This window comes from Scardinius erythrophthalmus, assembly GCF_964197995.2.
Source record: "Scardinius erythrophthalmus genome assembly, chromosome: 22".
NCBI lineage: Eukaryota > Metazoa > Chordata > Actinopteri > Cypriniformes > Leuciscidae > Scardinius > Scardinius erythrophthalmus.
In genome coordinates, this window is record NC_138242.1 from 24268514 (window position 1) to 24287573 (window position 19060).

A 19060-nucleotide genomic window follows, 5' to 3' on the forward strand; every position below is an offset into this window, starting at 1 on the left:
TAATAATGACTACTAATATTATTACTACTTTTATTTTTTTATGTTTTGCAATATTTTATTTCAACTATTGTTAAGAAATACATCTATCTGGCTTGATACAAGTTACACAGGCAGACTAAAGCTAATTTATGTAATGTAAATTATTTACCTTCCTTTTCCTCATGTAAATGACAAATCAAATTTGTAATAATGCACACACCCAATAAAACTTTTATGGCCATTATTAAGAGAAACATTCAATGCTGAAACCCATAAATTATTTTCTGTATAGAGCCACAGTTCAAAAACGCTGTTGGTGTGAAACCACAATGCAATCCTACTGTCGTTACGCTCACGTCCCCCAGACACATGACTTGATGATCTCAGAAGGCATCCATCTACCAGCCTCTCAAAACCAAAACAAGATCTCAGTTCCCTCTACAACTGTGGCTAACTGGCTACAGGAAAGAAACTGATCAATCGCAGTGATGGAGAACATGCAGGAAAGCTCACGCCTGATGTCCGAACTCTAAGAGTCAGCATGGATGCCTGAAATCAGCACTGCCATTTCACAGTTATTTATAGATGGTGTTCAGCCTCTTAGATGAGCCCACCTTCACTCAAAAACAGTGAGTCAGGGGTATTATCGCTAACAAACAACTGCATTATACCTCTAGCTCCCTCAAAACACACACACAAATGCAAACACAGACCCACACTAAATAGGGTTATGCAATGTGTGAACAACACAAAAAGTAGATGCAAAGCTCTGTTGATCCAGGTGCATTCTGGGTAATTTGGACTTCTATAACTATAAACACTCTGCCTATTTCACCAGACAAACATAATTAGTCTAAAAGCAGACAAGTGTCACTTTAACTTGTTTTTAACTTCAATTTCTCTTTCCAAATGGATCAAGAGATTTGTATGAATAGGGTCATATTGTGGTCATATACCTATGGGGGGGGGGGGGTGTAGGAAGAAAAAAGAATGGATATCAAAAGAAAAAATAAGAGCCTCACCCCACTGCAAAATCAGCTCTTTGTGTTTGACATCACCCATGATCCTTGGGGGTCGACAGCGGCCAGGGGGCGGAATATGAGTGCGCACCGTCAAGTCATCCGACCACTGAACAACCAATACAACGAGTCAATATACAACACAAGGAGTACAATGTTATCTAATGAATCAGCCTGGAAAATCAGTTAAAGCACTTTGGTTCTCATACCTGGCTTTGTCCGCCCACATCGACACAGCTGAGTCTCAGAGAGTAGCTTGTTGCTGGTTTTAAATCCTCACATAAATGTTTCCTCTCTGGTCCTCTATAGCGAGTCACCCACTGCCTCTCTGCTGAACAAACACAGATTCATACAGTACATATCTATCTCAGTGAACCTGTCAAAAACATATCACAGGCATATTTCACATCAAAATCAAAATTATATTATTGAAATAAAATTACTTTGTTCAAAAGTCTGGAGTCAGTAAGAATGTTTTCAAGAAGCATGAATTAAATTGATCAAAATTGACAACAAGGCGTTAACATTGTAAAAAAAAAAAAAAAAACGAATTCCCAAATAAACGCTTTTTTGTTTGTTTTATATTAATAAAAAAAAATCCTAAAAAAAACCTATCACAGTTTCTACAAAAATATTAAGCAGCACAACTCTTTTCAACATTGATAATACAAACAGTTTCTTGATCATCAAATCAAAATGTTAGAATGACAGCTTTGCCATCACAGGAATAAATTAAAAATAAACAAAATTGTAATATAAATTGCAGCCTTGGCCAGTATAAGAGACTTCTTTCAAAAACATCACAGGAATAAATTAATTTTAAAAGCATAATAAAATAAGAGTTCTTTTAAATTGCAATAATATTTCACAGAATTACTGTTTTGTCTGTATTTTTGATCAAATAAAAGCAGCCTTGATAAGAGGCACTTTATATATATATATATATTTGATATTTATATTTCGAATATATTTATAGAATATAAATATCTAGAATATATTCTATATCTAGAATATATATCTAGAATATATATATATATATATATATATATATATATTTATAGAATATAAATATCTAGAATATATTCTATATCTAGAATATATATCTAGAATATATATATATATATAATATCTCAATTAAGCACATTTATCACCTCAATTCACATTACAATAAAGAAAATAACATCTACAAAAATAATGTGAAAGAATAGTATATTCTTTAAATTGTAAAATCCATAATTTTTTAAAAAGTTTTGAAAAAAAAAAAGTTTTAAATATTAATACATTTAAAATTTATAATTTACAAATATAATATTCTTTCATTTTTGGGTTAAATGTGACGTGGACATGTTCTTGTCAGATTCACCCGTTTGCAATCATAAATACCTTCAGAATTCCCTTCTGATGTCTCCAGGATGTACGTCAAGTCTCCAGATCCACCATCATCTTGTGGAGGTTCTGATTTAATTATACAAGACAGTGACGGTTAGAATGTAATGATAAATGGACAAAAATAATAATAATAATAACCTGTGTGAAACATAAATTGATTATGTTTTCCTACCCCACGTCACACAGAAGCTGTGGTACGTGACTGCGTTTACTGCAGGATTCACAGGGGGTCCGGGTCTGTCTGGGGTGGTCTTACACACAAGCAGAGAGCTTGGTGCACTGCGCCACTCACCGCTGCAAGTGATGAGCTGTAGAGGACACAGTAAAGAAGATCACACAAGGGGAAGCATGCATACAGCCATTTCTGCACTGTATGTACATATATACACACCCGTTCAAAAGTCTGGGATCAGAAAGATGTTAATTCATGAATACTTTTAAGGATGCATTAAATTGATCAAAAGTGACAGGAAAGACATTTATAATGTTACAAAATATTTCTATTTGAAATCAATGTTCTGCCCTTTTAAAATTTCTATTCATAAAAGAATCCACAAACAATTGTAAGCAGCACAGCTGTTTTCAACATCGATGAGAATAATAAGAAATGTGTCTGGAGCTGCAAATCAGCATATTAGAATGATTTATGAAGGATCATGTGACCCAGTAATGATGCTGAAAATTCAGCTTTGCCATCACAGGAATAAATCACATTTTTACAAAAAATTGTAATATAAATTATAAGTAAAAGAGCCTTCTTTCAAAAACATCTTACAGAACCCAAACTTTTTACCGATAGTGTATTATTGCGTATCCCACAATGAAATGTGCTTAACTTCATCTTTTTCTAGTGTGATGAATGAACTGGAAGTAAAATCAGCCACAATTTTTTGATTTGACAGCCAAATGTATTAATTACTGACTAAAAATACAGAAGATCTATATTTTATACTGTACTCAGGCTTCTATTATTTCTCTCCAAACATCTCTGAGAGGTCTGAGTGACTTCAGACTGAAAAGAGGATGACCAAGATGACATTTGAGGATTTCAGTACACATTTGTTTTGTGTCCCAATCTCCTACAGCATCGCAGGAAGCAGCATTTAAAATCTTGTCTGAAGTACCTCTCTCCCCTGATAATAACGCAGTGTTCTCTGGCTTCTCAGAGATTAGAGTAAAAGCCTTTTACACGCAACACCACAGGAAATCAATTCACCTTCCCCCAACAACAGCTGCTAGATCTGAGAAACAGCTCCAGGTTAGCGGACAAACTAAAGTTCATTAGATTATCGCTAATTGCCTGATTGGTGTAGGAGGAAATGAGGAAGCAAAAGGAACGTGTGATTTCTAGAACCCTAGTTAAACACCTGTATGTATGGATGGTTTGTTTACGTGCGTATGAACAAAATAAATCACGAATTGAAAATCATGAAACATTTCATGATTTCTGTGCTGGAAAACTCATCACTCACCCTGAATTTGTACTGCGTGTTCCTTCTTAGGGACTCCAGCTTACAGTTCAGCTCCAAACCGCTGTAAACTTCCTGGAAGTCCAGTCCCTGCCAAAAACACATTGTTTTTTAGATGTCAAGAAGTGAAGTATGGAACAATTATTTCCAGCTAGTCCCACCCCAAACTAACACCACAGTTTGTTTTTGTCAAACCAATGCCTCTTATTTTTCAATACCTTCCCTCCAATCTGGTTAGTAACACTTCTGTTTACGATCCAATCAAATGCTAATGGACTAAATAAAGCGGAGTCCTACATTTTTTTCTTGATTAATGTCCTGTTTCACTCTGAAATATGTCCAAATACGAAGGTAAAATAGGTAGCAGATGTTGTTGCATGTTTCATGACACTGAACTGGGATAAAATATTTTATAATTAATACTATATGTGACCCTGGACCACAAAACCAGTCACAAGTCGCACGGGTATATTTGTGGCAATAGCCAACAATACATTATCGATTTTTCCTTTATGCCAAAAATCATTAGGATATTAAGCAAAGATCATGTTCCATGAAGATATTTTGTAAATTTCCTACCGTAAATATATAAAAAAATTATTTTTGTGAGTGGATGCACCAAAAGCGCAAACATAAATAGACAACTTTAAAGGCGATTTTCTCAATATTTCGATTTTATTTGCACCCTCAGATTCCAGATTTTCAAATAGTTGTTTTATTCAGCTTTCAGATGATGTATAAATCTCAATTTCAAAAAATGTACCCTTGTGACTGGTTTTGTGTTCCAGGGTCACATATAATTATATAAAAATCTATGAATTATATATTTAATGTTATATAATTATACAATTAAAACTATATATTAAAATGTAAAAGAAATTCATAGAATAAGCCTATTTCCTAATAAATTTGTTTAAATGTATTAAAAATGCAAAGATCCTACAATTTATATAAAAAAAATAATGTGCATGAAATCTTGCTCTAATATTTGGATGGCGCATCAGTCTGCTGTGTTAAACACAGGCATTAGTCATGGATCCAGAAGAGTCGATCCATGTTACTCTGACAACTGTGGGCAAAGGTGATTAACCAGTGAGGAAGAAAAAAACAGCTAAAAGACTGATCTGTCAATTAGCGGTCATATTCCCTCAACACTGAGAAAGCCAATTTGTGGTGAAAAGGATGGCAACAGAAAGCCATAATAACTACTGCACAAGGGGGATTATGGGATGCGTATGGTGGGGCTGAGTTCAACACCTTGGTCTCATCCTGTATCTCCAGGGTGTACGTGACCACCTCCTCAGCGCTGCAGCTGTTTGGTCGAGTCCACTCCAGCGTAACCCAGGATGGACCTGCCTTTACCAGCCGTGGAGGCAAGGAAATCTGTGGGAGACTTCCTGTGGTGTAGAAGACGACTTCTGTGCTGAACCCACTGGAGAAAAAGAAAACAGTAAACAGCAATAAATCCAATCCTTTCCCATCCTATAAAGATTATACAACATATCCGTGTCTCATCAAAGCGTGCGAGAAGCACAAAGTTATAAATTGTTTGGACTTTTCCCCCTGGGAAAACAACACTGCCGCCACTCACAGTGAGTAGTGAGGAGAATTTTCTCATTTACCGCACCATTAAACACAAGGACACCACAGGGCCAAAATTCTACTAAATTGCATTCAACCAAAAGGATATGCTGGTGGGTTATATTTAAAAAAATTGTTTTATGATTTATTGCAAAAAAATAAAACAACATTTCACCTAAACCTCAGAAATAACCAGAAAAATAAATAACTAGCAGTATCATGATAAATAGTGGTATCAGATGGAAATATTTGTATATTGCTGATAGATCATTATATTCATTTACCATGGTATTTTTGATAGTACTCCAAGGTACTTCAAAGAACAACGGAATTATCCTAATAAACATCAAAAACACATGGTGTGTATTACTGGGTATAAAAAAAATAATAAATAAATAAATAAATAAATAAATAATATATATATATTTTTTTTTTATAAAATAAAATAATAAAACATGTATTACTGGTTAATCTAATTAAAATAAAATATATATTTTTTTTAAATGACATACAGACAAAAACAAACCTGGTGCCAATATCATTTAGCGCTGCCACTCGAAACGTGTACCCAACAGCAGGGCACAACCTCATTACTTTGCAGTGTCGTTGGTGTCCGATGTAATATTCACGGAAAATGCTGTTCTTTTTCCCCTGAAAAAGCAACAAGGATTAAACGATGCAGTTAGGAAGGACAAATAGGATGACAAGCATAAAATAAACATCTTAAAACACACAGAAAAGACCAGCAGCAGCCATACGCTGTGCCAGAACAGAACACTCTTTACATGAAAAGACCACAACAAAAACAAAATTGCTGCTGGAAGCTGTGCTAACTGTCACAACAACAGGAGCCAGAGTATAATTAAAGTTAAAAGGCAGAGGTATTTAGGATGGATTCTGCGGGGAGGAACCGCTGCCAGCCACAGCAGAGGAGTTTTAATGAACTCTTATTGAGCCAGAAAATAAAGTAGACAGTCTGTGGTGTAAAGCAGAACAGTCGGTTAAAGCCTTAGTCTCCTCAGGAACAACATCTCATGCCATAGGGACGGGAAAAAATTTGACAGCCATAGCGAAAAATTAAGGCAAATAATGAGTGAGTGAGTGAGTGAGTGAGTGAGTGTGAGAGAGAGAGAGAGAGAGAGAGAGAGAGAGAGAGAGAGAGAGAGAGAGAGAGAGAGAGAGAGAGAGAGAGAGAGAGAGAGAGAGAGAGAGAGAGAGAGAGAGAGAGAGAGAGTATGAGTGAGTGAGAGAGTGAGAGAGTGAGAGAGTGAGAGAGTGAGTGAGTGAGTGAGTGAGTGAGTGAGTGAGTGAGTGAGTGAGTGAGTGAGTGAGTGAGTGAGTGAGAGAGAGAGTTGAGGTTGAGGGGTAGATGACACACTCAGGATATTACCAAATTCATTTAAACAGGTGATGCAGTACATACCTCATCCCATTCTAGAACATAATTGGTGATTTTTGAGCCGTTGTCCACAGGGGGCTGTCATAAAAATTAGAAATTACAAAAAAGTTATACACAGTATACACTATCATTCAAAAGTTTGAGGTTGGTAAGAGTTTTAGATGTTTTTGAAAGAAGATGTTTTTGCACACCAAGGACGCATTTATTTGATCATATACTATCTATACTTTGAACTATATACTATCAATTAAACAATATAATAAACAAAATAAGTCAATATTGATGAGAGGTCATACATAACTGTGAGGCATTACTTGGCATGAAGCAACACATAATGATCAATAAATAACTACAAATTAATAATCGGGATCAATAATCAGACTATTCCACACTTAAGTAATAAAGTTCAGAAGCCCAACCATTAAAGTTTTAATGGTTTGTAGCAACTCAGCACAATAATACAGAACGTACCTTCCACTGTAATGTGAGGGAGCTCTTGGTGCGATGGGACAGTCTGGGGGGTAGAGGGGTTTCAGGAGGGGCACTCTGGGTAGTGAAGGCCCTCGCATCCGAACTGGGACCCTTGACAGAGTTACACACCGAGCTTACTCTGTAAAACACATGGTGAGAATTTCCAAATGAGGACAAGAGTGATTCATCATCATCACGTTCAACAAATACGCAGAAAAATCGGATATTGCCAACTTAAATGAATCATTTAGTGATAACAATGAATCTATTTAAATGCTGCATCCACTGTAATTACAAGAAGAACGCTTTGTGCCAATCCGCTCTTTGGATCCAGGAAATTCACATTTAAATACAAATCCATTTTTTCTGCATTCATTATCTTTAATTTAGTCTTGTTAATCAAATATTAGGTCATTCACCTCTCTTCAGCACTCGAATGACATTCAAAGTGCTCTGTTAATGGAGCGTTTCATCTCATTTGTACGTCGCTCGGTTAAAAGTGTGAGCTAGATGAATAAATGCAAATGTGAAACACTATTCTTACCTGATGTGATAGTCCGTGGCTGGTCTGAGGTCAGTGAGGGTGTACTGGAGTTCCTCACCACTGAAAAAAAGATAAGAGTGAAAATCTGTGTGTGAGAGTAGATGGATGAAGCATCCGTAAAACCTCCTTCAGCTTTCAAATCAATTCATAATAGCCTTTATGATTTGCTTTGGGGACCAAAAAAGAAAGATATAGATGTACATAAGGTTAATTTCCTAACTACATGGATACAAGATTGTTAAGTAACTATACTAATAAACAAAGAAAAAACAAATCATACTGAGAATTGAGAATAACAAAAATCTGAATAGAAAACTAAACAAAATAGCATGTCATTTACTAGAGGTTCTGACAATGTTAATTGATGCAGTCTATTTAAATAAATGTAATTAATTCAAATTAACTGTTGTTGTTTTTAAAATAGGTTTGAATGAATGAGTCAATGACTCACACACATAAAGACTCGTTTCATTACTGGATGAATCAGCGTCTTTGAATGAAATGATAGTGTGTGGTTGTGAAGCTGTTTAATACCTATGACAGCCGGCAGCGCAAACGAACATTTGAATGTTCTAACTTTTCAAAGGTTTGATAGACCTATCCAAATTGTTGTAATTCAGGAATAAGATCACGAGGGGGTTTGAACTCAAAGCGCAATCTTTTAACGATTGATCATGCAGATCTAATAAATCAATAAAAACAAATTGTCAAGAGTGAAGTGCAGTACACATGATGTTAAAAAAAGCCCTTACCTGTACACAACCTTGTATTTCCCGTCACGGCCCTTGTCCTTGAGCTGGAGCTCGTAACTACAGGAAGGGACCCGTCCAGGTGATCCCGATAAGAAAACAGAAGTCCACGACACAAGTGCGGAGTGGGACTGTACATTAGACACCTGAGGAGCCAAAATAAAGACACATTCAAGAGTTAAAGAGTCTGACAACAAGTCTGAAACATCTTTTTTTAGAAAAGAGCCTGGAAGATTTAAAGTCCAAAATAAAATGCTGGCTGGCTTTGAATTCTAATTTCAAATTATTTATGATGTCGGGTACATCAATAAATCGAGGCAGCTGTAAAAAGTAGTTAATTTGGGTGCCAAGGCTACTGCAGGCTCATCTCCAGAGAATGAAGCATCAGTCAGAACACACTACAGCTTACGTCCTTCACAGTTGCTCAGAGCGGAGAGACTCTTTATCACAAAACAAAAACATCTGCAACTGAAGAGGCTTCAGTAATGGCAAACCAGACTATTTACCCAATACTTTCCATTTTGCATTATTTTTATTCTCTGGCGTACTCACTGTAGAGGCACATTGCTGTCAGTTGTTTACTTCAGGTTGCTTTTTTTTTTTTTTTTTTCCTTTAGTTTTTTTTTTTTTGCAGGGGTCAAATTGACCTTGAACTAATGCATATACACAGAATTAGGGTTTTCATGACCCTGAGCCATTTTTGCAAATGCTTTTTTAAATACCTGCTCCCAAAGTGGATTTATGAAGTCAGTTTGCCTCAAGATCAAACAGGTGTAGTTCATCACGTCTATGAATAGGTTTCCCTAACATTTGAAAACAAGTCCAAATGCTTTTTAATCTTTATTTTGAACAGTATATTTGGAGTTTCATCATTTAAAACCTTACAAAACCTTATTGAGCTTGTGCTATAACTTGTGACATTCATACATTTTAAAAACTTTGGGCCCCTGTATGTTACCGTCACATTTTGAACCTTGAATGCACATTTAATGTGTTTCTACTGACAGAAAGTGATGAAGATTATGAAGAGAGGTGAACCATTAAGTCATTCATTAACTCCTGCTGCCCCCTCGTGAACGTAAACGGAAGTGCTTCATTCTGACCACTTCTAGACAATAACAATCCTTACATTTAAAGCATTATGTTGTTGTGCAGGTAGCAAGGGTGTTCTGGATGGTTGCTAGGTGGTTGCCAAGTCAAAAGAACCTACCTTTTGACAATCTGATCCCAGGTTATTACTCAAGTCAAGTTTTTATAAACCAATTTTATCATCCACCACACAAAAACCATACTATCAACTGCTAAGAAAGGAAACAGAACAACTCTCCTCAAGGCACATGATTTGAGGAGTGATTCATGTCCGTAGAATAAACAATAACAATAACCCTATATATTATATATATATATATATATATATATATATATATATATAAATAATATATATATATATATATATAAATAATATATATATATATATATATATAAATAATATATATATATATAAATAATATATATATATAAATAATATATAAATAATATATATATATATATATATATATATATATATATATATATATATATATATATATATATATATATATATATATATATATATATATATATATAGAGAGAGAGAGAGAGAGAGAGAGAGAGAGAGACCTCGAACAGAAACAACAAATACTGAAAAAAATTACTTAAATTAAATGATAAATTAAACAAAACTTCAATTTCTTCTCTGCATTTCTTAGCTTGCATCCAAATCTAGCTGTCTAATAAACCTGGTATTGTATATTATGAATTTTGCTTTGTCTTTGACAAATTGTTTTGTTCCTCTTTTGGAACTCCCTTTGGATAAAAGCGTCTGCTAAATGCGTAAATGTAAATCATAATACTTAGGATTATGTTCATATTTCTAATTCGAAGCACTTGGCAAGCAATAACATATTTAGAGTGGAGCGACAATCCTGCAGGACAAATAAAACAATCACAGGCAAAAGCGTGAAATTATGACATTAAAGCTTTTCGATTTGCTGCTCGAGAGGAGATTTGTGAGACAACACGTTTCGAATCACCCACCTGGGGCTTGTCCATTCCTGATGGCACAGCCTGAACTCGTCTCGTGTCCACATCATGATCTGCACAGAAAAGAGATTGAATATAGCCAGACGTCTCCTATCAGTCATAAATCAGAGTATGTGTGTGACTGTAACATCTTCATGCTTGTTTGGAAAGAGAAAGAAACACAAAGAACATAAATTCAGAATCAGCAGACAGAGACACAGATCTGGGGCATTAGAGACGTCCTGATGGATGGAGCTGTCGGAGCGGGCCTGCGCCGGGAAGGAAAGTGGCTGTTGGGCGAGTGAGGATCATAGGTCTGGCTCTTAAGGGGCCCAAGGGGCTCCTGCAATGAGTCATCACTGCGATGAAGTCATGGCGACATGACCCAACACTGACCTCTATGGTTTCCCCCCAACAAGATGTTGATGGGATTGGGAAATGGAGGATGTTTTCAGTGGATTCTTTATTTTAATGGAGAGAATGGAAAAATGAGAGATTCCACTCCATGTATGGACTAAAAATTAATCAAAATAGGTCAAAGTGCTCTTGAATTACTCGTCGGATTCAAATAAAGAGTCACGACACTGTTGGAAAACAATTTTGAGAGTAAATACAGTACAAACTGTAAATGCTACAAACTACATTTTTCAGTAGAAAGCTCACAAACGTCACTAATTTTTGTAATATAGTACTGCACACGTCTGCCAATGGTGTGTGTACAAAAGTGATTCATTTTGCTAAATGGTTTATTTGAATGCACTTTTTAAATAAGACAATTCAATGGTTAATTTTCCTGCACTGATTAATTTCAGTAAGATACTTTAAAGTTAAATTTTTTTTTTATATATATATATATATATATATATATATATATATATATATATATATATATTTATATATATATTAGTTTCCAACTATGAGTAGTTTGTTAAAAAGCTACAGCTTCAAAGTCCTGAACACCGCTGGGAATGAAGACCAAGTCTAATCTTCTGACGTTACGCATTTCAGCCAGATTTCAGCGTCTTCTCAGACACTCTTCACAGGAACCGCTCATCTTCCCCTCTCTTGTTTTAATTTGCAGTGCCTTTTGACTGTGTATTTTAACAAGGTCCAGCCTTGTGCTATCACTTCAGACAAGAAAAGATCTGCATCTCATTATGCGCTGTGGTTTTGCCACAGACAGACTATAGACACACACGCTCTCCCTCTCTTTAACACACACAGACACAGAGGCATGGGAACCAAAGGTTCGCAAGAACAAAGACCAGGGTAAGATAAGACATTAAAGAACACAGAGGAAAACAGTGAGACAGAGTGAGCTGTTTTCAAAAGAAATGATGAAAGAAAAGGAAATATGGAATGTACTGCATCTGATGCAACATGTGTTGCACATTCATCTACCATCTGATCCCAGAACAACTGTGATTGGAATCCTCAATGAAATACAAGCTTACTGTATACTACATACTTCAAATGAAAACTGTATACTAAAGTTGGGGATCAAGAACCGGTTCTTCCTCTGAACAGTGTTTTCTGATTTGCCACAGCATCTAGCATTTACTAATATATTATTTAAAAAAGTTGTAATTGATAACATTAGTTAATGCACTGTGAAGTAACATGAACAGCTGTATTTTTATTAACTAACTTTAACAAAGACTAACAAATACAGTAATAAATGTATTGCTTGTTTTAGTTCATGTTAGTTAATACATAAACTAATGTTAACAAATGAAACCTTATTGTAAAGTGTTACCATTATTTTTTAATGAATCAGTCAGAAAGACTCACAAATAATTAATTAGACCCTAATAGTTATAGCATATATCATTAACTATTAACTGTTTGTAATAAAATTACACTTTAATTAAGATACATTGAAATATTTCGATATGAAAATATCAAATATATGTATGTATATAAAAAAATATATAAAAATGATAGAAAATTATAAATTTTGGGGGGTAACCGACACTGAAGTGGAAGGTTAAGTTGATCGCATTGCTTTGTGGGATACAATATTTGCAGTGTGCTCTGGTTGTACCGTATATTGCATATTTTAGAAAATGTAGAAGGTTATCATCAGTATATATAGAAAATATGCATCTGTCGAAATCATTCTAATATGCTCATTTGGTGATCAAGTCAAATGTCTTACTATTATCAATGTTGAAACCAGTTGTGCTGCTTAATTATTGTAGTGAAAACCGTGATACATTTAATCCAGGATTTTTTGCACATAAAGATCAAAAGAACAGCATTTATTTGAAATATCTTTTGTAGTATTATAAATGTGATTATTGTCACTTTTGGTCAATTTAATGCAACTTTGTTGATCAGAAGTATTAATTTCTTTCAGAAAAAAAAAAAAATCCTACTGACCCCAAACTTTTCAATGGTAGCATAAATTATTCCAAACAAAGCCTATGCCATTCAAGTGACTGACTGCATTTCACCAGTAGCGGGCACTCTTCCATATTCCTACTTGCTTCCTGTACTATCTACTGTTTATCCAATGTGTATGTGTGTCACACCACAGAGTAAGTGCTGACACTGATAAAAAAGCTCAAAAATAAAGGCTTGGAGTTAAAGACCCATAATACTTCATAGAAATTAGGCTTTAAAGTGAACAGATGTGGACTCAAGCTTGTTGACTCATCTTGAAGAGTCAGCAGCTCTGACTGTTGTTATTTAAGTGCAGCTGACACTGGAAATATCCTGTTTTTGCTCTAAGCTGTTTCCACACGTATGAAAATACTACAAAGACATGAGAACAAAATCAGCAAGATGCCTCTTAATTTAGATGTCTACTTAGCCCACCTTGTGGCTCGGTGTCTGTGTGTTTGGGGCTTCCTCTGGCTCTTCGATCTGGCCTCTTGTTGCCAGGGCTTCCTCTTCCTCCAGAGCTGCTGTGGCTCTTTCCATGGCCGTTCGCTGTGGTGGTGCAGGCCGTGCTGTTCTTGTAGCTGCTGGAAACCGAGCTGGTCACCTGACTTAGACCTGTACGCTCCACTGGTTGTTTGAGCTTCTTGGGTGGAGGTTTACAGTACTCCTCATGACCCATGAAAGTGGAGACGTTATACAGTGGGATGATCTCTGAGATAAGTAAAAGATCATAATTACACGACAGAAAGTACAAAGCAAATGACACAAGGTAAAAGTGAAAATGTTAAACAAATCAACATTTGAGTAAAACAATCAATATTACTAATATATTTTATATTGAATATACAATTTATATTCTAGTATACAAAACTAATTTAAGTGTTGTATACCTGTTAAAAATGTATTTTTGCTATTTAAATTTTAGTGTAGAACATTCATACATTTGAAATAATATATTATATATGTATATATAATATACATTTCATATTCAGCGCAAAATGTATATATGAGTCCACAAAACTATTATATATATATAACAAATTTTGTGTAGGATTGAATATGCACAAAACCTAAACTAAAACACTCTTATATTTTATTTTATTAAATTGACATTTTAGTTTAGTAAAGAAATTCATATATTTTATATATTACTATATTTTATATATATATTTTTTGTTGTAAATTCATATTAATTTGCAACAAGAGAGAAACATCAAGCATGTTTAAACTTTTCATTAATAATGTATCTTTGGATTGGCTGTGTTTTATAGCTTTGTGTGGTACTTTGCTTTCATGTTGAGCCAGGTTAGGACAGTGTTATGATTCAGTATAAAGACATGGTTGCCCGTCCTCACTTAAGTATGTGTTTAAATAGCTGAATAGACCAGGAAACTTTTAGTCTGCTATGGACAATGAAGCATTACCTTCCGGGTAGATGGGGGGTAGTCGATGCTGATAGAACTGGTGTGGGGACACATCACCGGGGCTGACTGGAGGGTAGTATGACGTATGCGAGGCTGGAATAAAGTGTGGGTGCGTCAGGTATGGAGGGTGAATGTGGTGGCTCGGGGACAGAGCCGGAGAGTAACTGGGGGGGAAACATTCAGAATGAGGTGTCACCACAACCCTCCGCACGCCCGTATTGTCCTCCAGAACCTGAAAATACAAACACGCACAGACGTCAAGCCAAACAATTCCCAACATCACAGGCTTTCTGATGTCAGCCATTAGTAGCCCAACCCAACACATAATACAGCCTGTCTCTGGATATAATGTGCCAACAGTTGCAACCACAGACGTACAGTGCCACTTTAAACAAAGGGCAGGAATGCAAAAGTAAACAAAGCCTTCTAATGGAACGGCGATCAAATACATTCCAGTGGAAGAATGTATGCATGGAAGACGCTTACAGGAATCACAGATCTGCTGGTACAGTTCACATGGGAGAAATCATCCCACTGACAGCCACTTCTAACCCTGGGTGATCCTGAAGTCAGATTGGTCACCCAGGGTTAGAAAGTGAGGTCAGTAACGACAGCAGAAACCAAAGTGCTCAGTTATGCTTATACTGGAGGAAAGAACTGTTAAGATCTGCAGGGCCCTCTGGGAAATCAATATGTTCTAGATTCAAAGAATAAAATGTATATGTTTTAATATTAAAACTTCCCCCTCTGAAGTTTCTAGTTTGTGAATTGATGACTGGAGAGTCCTAGCTATTCTTCATCAACAGTAACACAAAATGCATACAAACTGTACAGTCAACGTTCATAATGAAAAATTACGGCCAAATCCAATTAGCTTTCCCACCTTAAACCAAAGGGTTTGTCCAGAGAGAAATACTGACATTTTGGAAATACATGTAACATTTATTAATTAATATTAGACATAAATCTTGAATCTTAATGACAAAACACTGTGAAACTTATACTACACAACTCAAGCATATCCGGACAGGTAATCAACTCATAAACAGTACCAATAGTACCAATAATGACAAGATGATTAATGTATGTACTGTAATTTATGTACAATACCAATCAAAAGTTCACAAAGGGGTCAGTAAGATTTTTTTTTTAAAGAAATTAATACTTTTATTCAGCAAGGATGCATTAAATTGAACAAAAGTAATTTATATTTCAAATACATGCTGTTATTTTGAACTTTCTACTTAAAGAATCCAGAAAACGTATCAAGGTTTCCACAAAAAGTTTAAGCAGGACAACTGTTTTCAACATTGCTAATAATAAGAAATGTTTATTGAGCAGCAAATCAGCATTAGAATGATTTCTGAAGGATCATGTGACACTGAAGACTGGAGTAATGATGCTGAAAATAACAGGAATAAATTTCATTTTAAAATATAGTAGGATAGAATGAAATAGGTAATAACATTTCACAATATTATTGTTTTTACTGTATTTTTGATCAAATAAATATAGCCTTGGTGAGCATTAGAGACTTATTTTGAAATTACTTATAAAAAAATCTTACTGACCCCAAATTTTTTTAACGATAATGTATGTTGACTTTACATACGTTCATATGGATTTTGTGTAGTGGTAAAGAAAAGTGATAAAGCTAACAAGAATAATTCTTTTTATGAGGCCACATGCCTGTGCAACAAAACTACATCTCATTACTTTTTGTGGCAAAAGAGCATCAATTACACAGATAATGAGCATTGTTATCACTTCATTTCGATGCACTCAAGCTAAAAAGCTTCCATCTTGTTGTAAAGTTGAAAGAGAAAGAAACGGGCAGCCCACCAAACATGGGCTGGTCCTGCCCTTCACATTCGGGTGGAACGCACTAATGAATCATATTTACACGAGTGACCTTTGTGCCATTAAAGCCACCCCACTGATTTATTACACCCACAACTCAAACACTTTTTCCTGCCCTCTCCGCAAGACTTTTTTGACCTTTCTACTGAAATGTCACCGCCACTGACCTTTAGCAAACTCTCGCCTGACACCGTTCAGTAACGATGAATAACTAGGAATTTTGTGCATGTCCGTCTGTTGTTTGTTTGGTTGTCATATACTGAACACACAATTTATGAGCATGTTTCCAAGAAAGAGATATTCGCCTGCGAGGGGTGAAATCACATCCTCATTGTGCGAGAGAGGTTTCGCCACCCCGACGCACGGCCCTAACCCATTCCTGCCGGTTACCTGGGAGACGTAGCCAGGAGGAACGTGGATTGGTGGAATGGAACCGTTCGGTGACATCATGGGAACTTCAGCAGGCCCTAAGGCAGAAAGAAAAAGAGAAGAAAGCTGTCAATCAAACAGTAGCACAATGCTGACTCCGCCCCCTCATTCCACCACGTAATGCAAGGCTAAGCAAAGAAAATTCCAGGGGCAACGAGAAAACAGGAATGCTTTGGTAAAAAGATACGCATATGCTTAGGAGATGGAATTATGGACGTTAATTGTGATATAAGCGAGCTCTGCTTCATTGTTTTCTATTCAAGCTTAATATACTATATAGCAAATCTAAACTGCATGATTGTTTATATCGCAATTTATAATTTATTTAAACAATTTATATTGTTTATAAATTGTAAGTATATCTAATTTTATCAGCATACATACAGTACAATCACCGTATAGCTAATCTCAGTTTCTTGATTGTTTTTATTGCAAAATGAAAACTATATTACCATCCAGTGACATATTTAAATCTATATAGTACATCCAACTTTCGCCCAACTCTAACATGCTGAACGTGTCAATAAGGCATAGATATTATAAACATTAACATCATGAAAGCTGTAAAGCTGCTTTGAAACAATATGTATTGTAAGAAGTGCTTTACCAATAAAACTGACTTGACATCATTTTTGACCCAGTATCCCAATGAACTCCACAGGCTTATATTTGGTACTGTGGTATTGGGTTAAACAAACAGTTTAAGGCATTGATTATGGCTTCACTGTCTGCAGTCAACACAGTAGAAATAGAGCCATCAGGTCCAACTGGTGCGCCACAGGAAGAAACGGCCACTGCCGGCACACAAACCCTCTCTGTTATGGCTCTCATGGGACGCGGGTGAATGAAACCCCTCCATCCACCAAACCGACTGTTTATTGTCAGAATTTAAAGCCTAGAGAAGCAACTCATAGCGCGTACCCTCATCCAGGGCTCATGTAGAGGGCCACCAGCTGTTTTAGACATCGCCCTCTCCTCCAGACCCTGCAGGAACCGTGGCGTGACAGCCTCGGGTGCACTAAATCACCCTGATGAATTTTACAGTTTCTCCTCGGTTTCTCCCCCATCAGTCAATACCGGGGTCAGTATCTCTCCAGCTAGCGGTTGCCGGGTTTGAATAAGACCCTGTTTGTGCTTGTATTGAAGGGGCTTCACAGGAGTTTCTTCAGCGAAGGGGACGGGGGAAGGGTTTGTGTACACAGCGATGTGTGTGGGTCATTTCACCAGGACATGAGTGTATACGCACGGCAGCTTAAAATAACCTTTTCACGGGGCGACGTGTACAGAGCACAACAAAATCCATTCAGATTGTTGCGTGTTTGGAAAGGGTCTCTCGCAGGTATGCAGCTGCAGACCTCCTTCTCTCTCGCTCCTGTGAAAGTTGAGGAGCTGGGTTTGAGGTTTTGGTGGGGGGGAGGGGGTTAGATGACTGAGTGACAGTATTGTATCACAAGGCTCTTAATATGAAGGGCCCTTTCATCCTCGACCCAAAAAAGAGAGAGAGAGAGAGAGAGAGAGAGAGAGAGAGAGAGAGAGAGAGAGAGAGAGAGAGAGAGAGAGAGAGAGAGAGAGAGAGAGAGAGAGAGAGAGAGAGAGAGAGAGAGAGAGAGAGAGAGAGAGAGAGAGAGAGAGAGAGAGAGAGAGAGAGAGAGAGAGAGAGAGAGAGAGAGAGAGAGAGAGAGAGAGAGAGAGAGAGAGAGAGAGAGAGAGAGAGAGAGAGAAATTCTCAACTCAACACAAGCATTCCTCTACTTCAATTGAAGGGGTGGAAAGGATGGATGGCGTGAAGGCTAAGGATAGAAAGACAGAACAGAACTAAAATACTAAGGCTTAAAAAAAATGCACATGATCAGTGTTATTACAAATCCTTTTTTATTAACTGAAATAAAGCTGACATAAAATAAAATAAATATTAGATTAAAAACCTTCACGAAAATTTTAAATGTTGCCTTGGCATCTAAAAAAATAAAACTGAAAAAAAAAGTGTTTAAGTGAATTAGAAATTATAATTTTTTTAACTAATAAAGATGACAAATTTACACAAACTAAAATTAAAATGAAAACTGAAAATAATATAATATTAAAGCCAATTCAAAATATTAATAAATACCATAATAGTATATAAATAACACTAAAATAAGACTGTACATGATACACTGATTAATTTTGTTGAGAAAAGCCCCCAAATGGAGATAATTCAAAGATATTACATTACTCTAGAGGAGTAGTAAAGCATTGAAAAGTCACAAATGTGGCTTCAGAAGTCAATGTATTGTTATTTGTTTGCTTGTTTGTTTGTTT

At 36.0% G+C, this 19060-nt stretch overlaps 1 protein-coding gene across 2 annotated transcripts in view; it reads right to left on the minus strand.

The window, feature by feature from the left end:
* fndc3bb (fibronectin type III domain containing 3Bb) overlaps positions 1-19060 on the minus strand; it is a 61152-nt gene that overhangs the window by 16339 nt on the left and 25753 nt on the right. The window contains exons 4-18 of one of the 2 annotated variants that reach the window (XM_081353070.1): positions 16721-16797; positions 14471-14702; positions 13482-13757; positions 10677-10735; positions 8604-8746; positions 7852-7911; positions 7308-7446; positions 6861-6914; positions 5964-6088; positions 5114-5288; positions 3860-3946; positions 2560-2695; positions 2382-2453; positions 1208-1326; positions 1002-1107 (exon numbers count right to left, since the gene is read on the minus strand). In XM_081353070.1, coding sequence (XP_081209196.1) covers positions 1002-1107; positions 1208-1326; positions 2382-2453; positions 2560-2695; positions 3860-3946; positions 5114-5288; positions 5964-6088; positions 6861-6914; positions 7308-7446; positions 7852-7911; positions 8604-8746; positions 10677-10735; positions 13482-13757; positions 14471-14702; positions 16721-16797 — 1860 coding nt within the window. Of the gene's footprint in view, positions 1-1001; positions 1108-1207; positions 1330-2381; positions 2454-2559; positions 2696-3859; positions 3947-5113; positions 5289-5963; positions 6089-6860; positions 6915-7307; positions 7447-7851; positions 7912-8603; positions 8747-10676; positions 10736-13481; positions 13758-14470; positions 14703-16720; positions 16798-19060 lie in introns of both variants that reach the window. The other variant, XM_081353069.1, reaches the window with a different exon arrangement.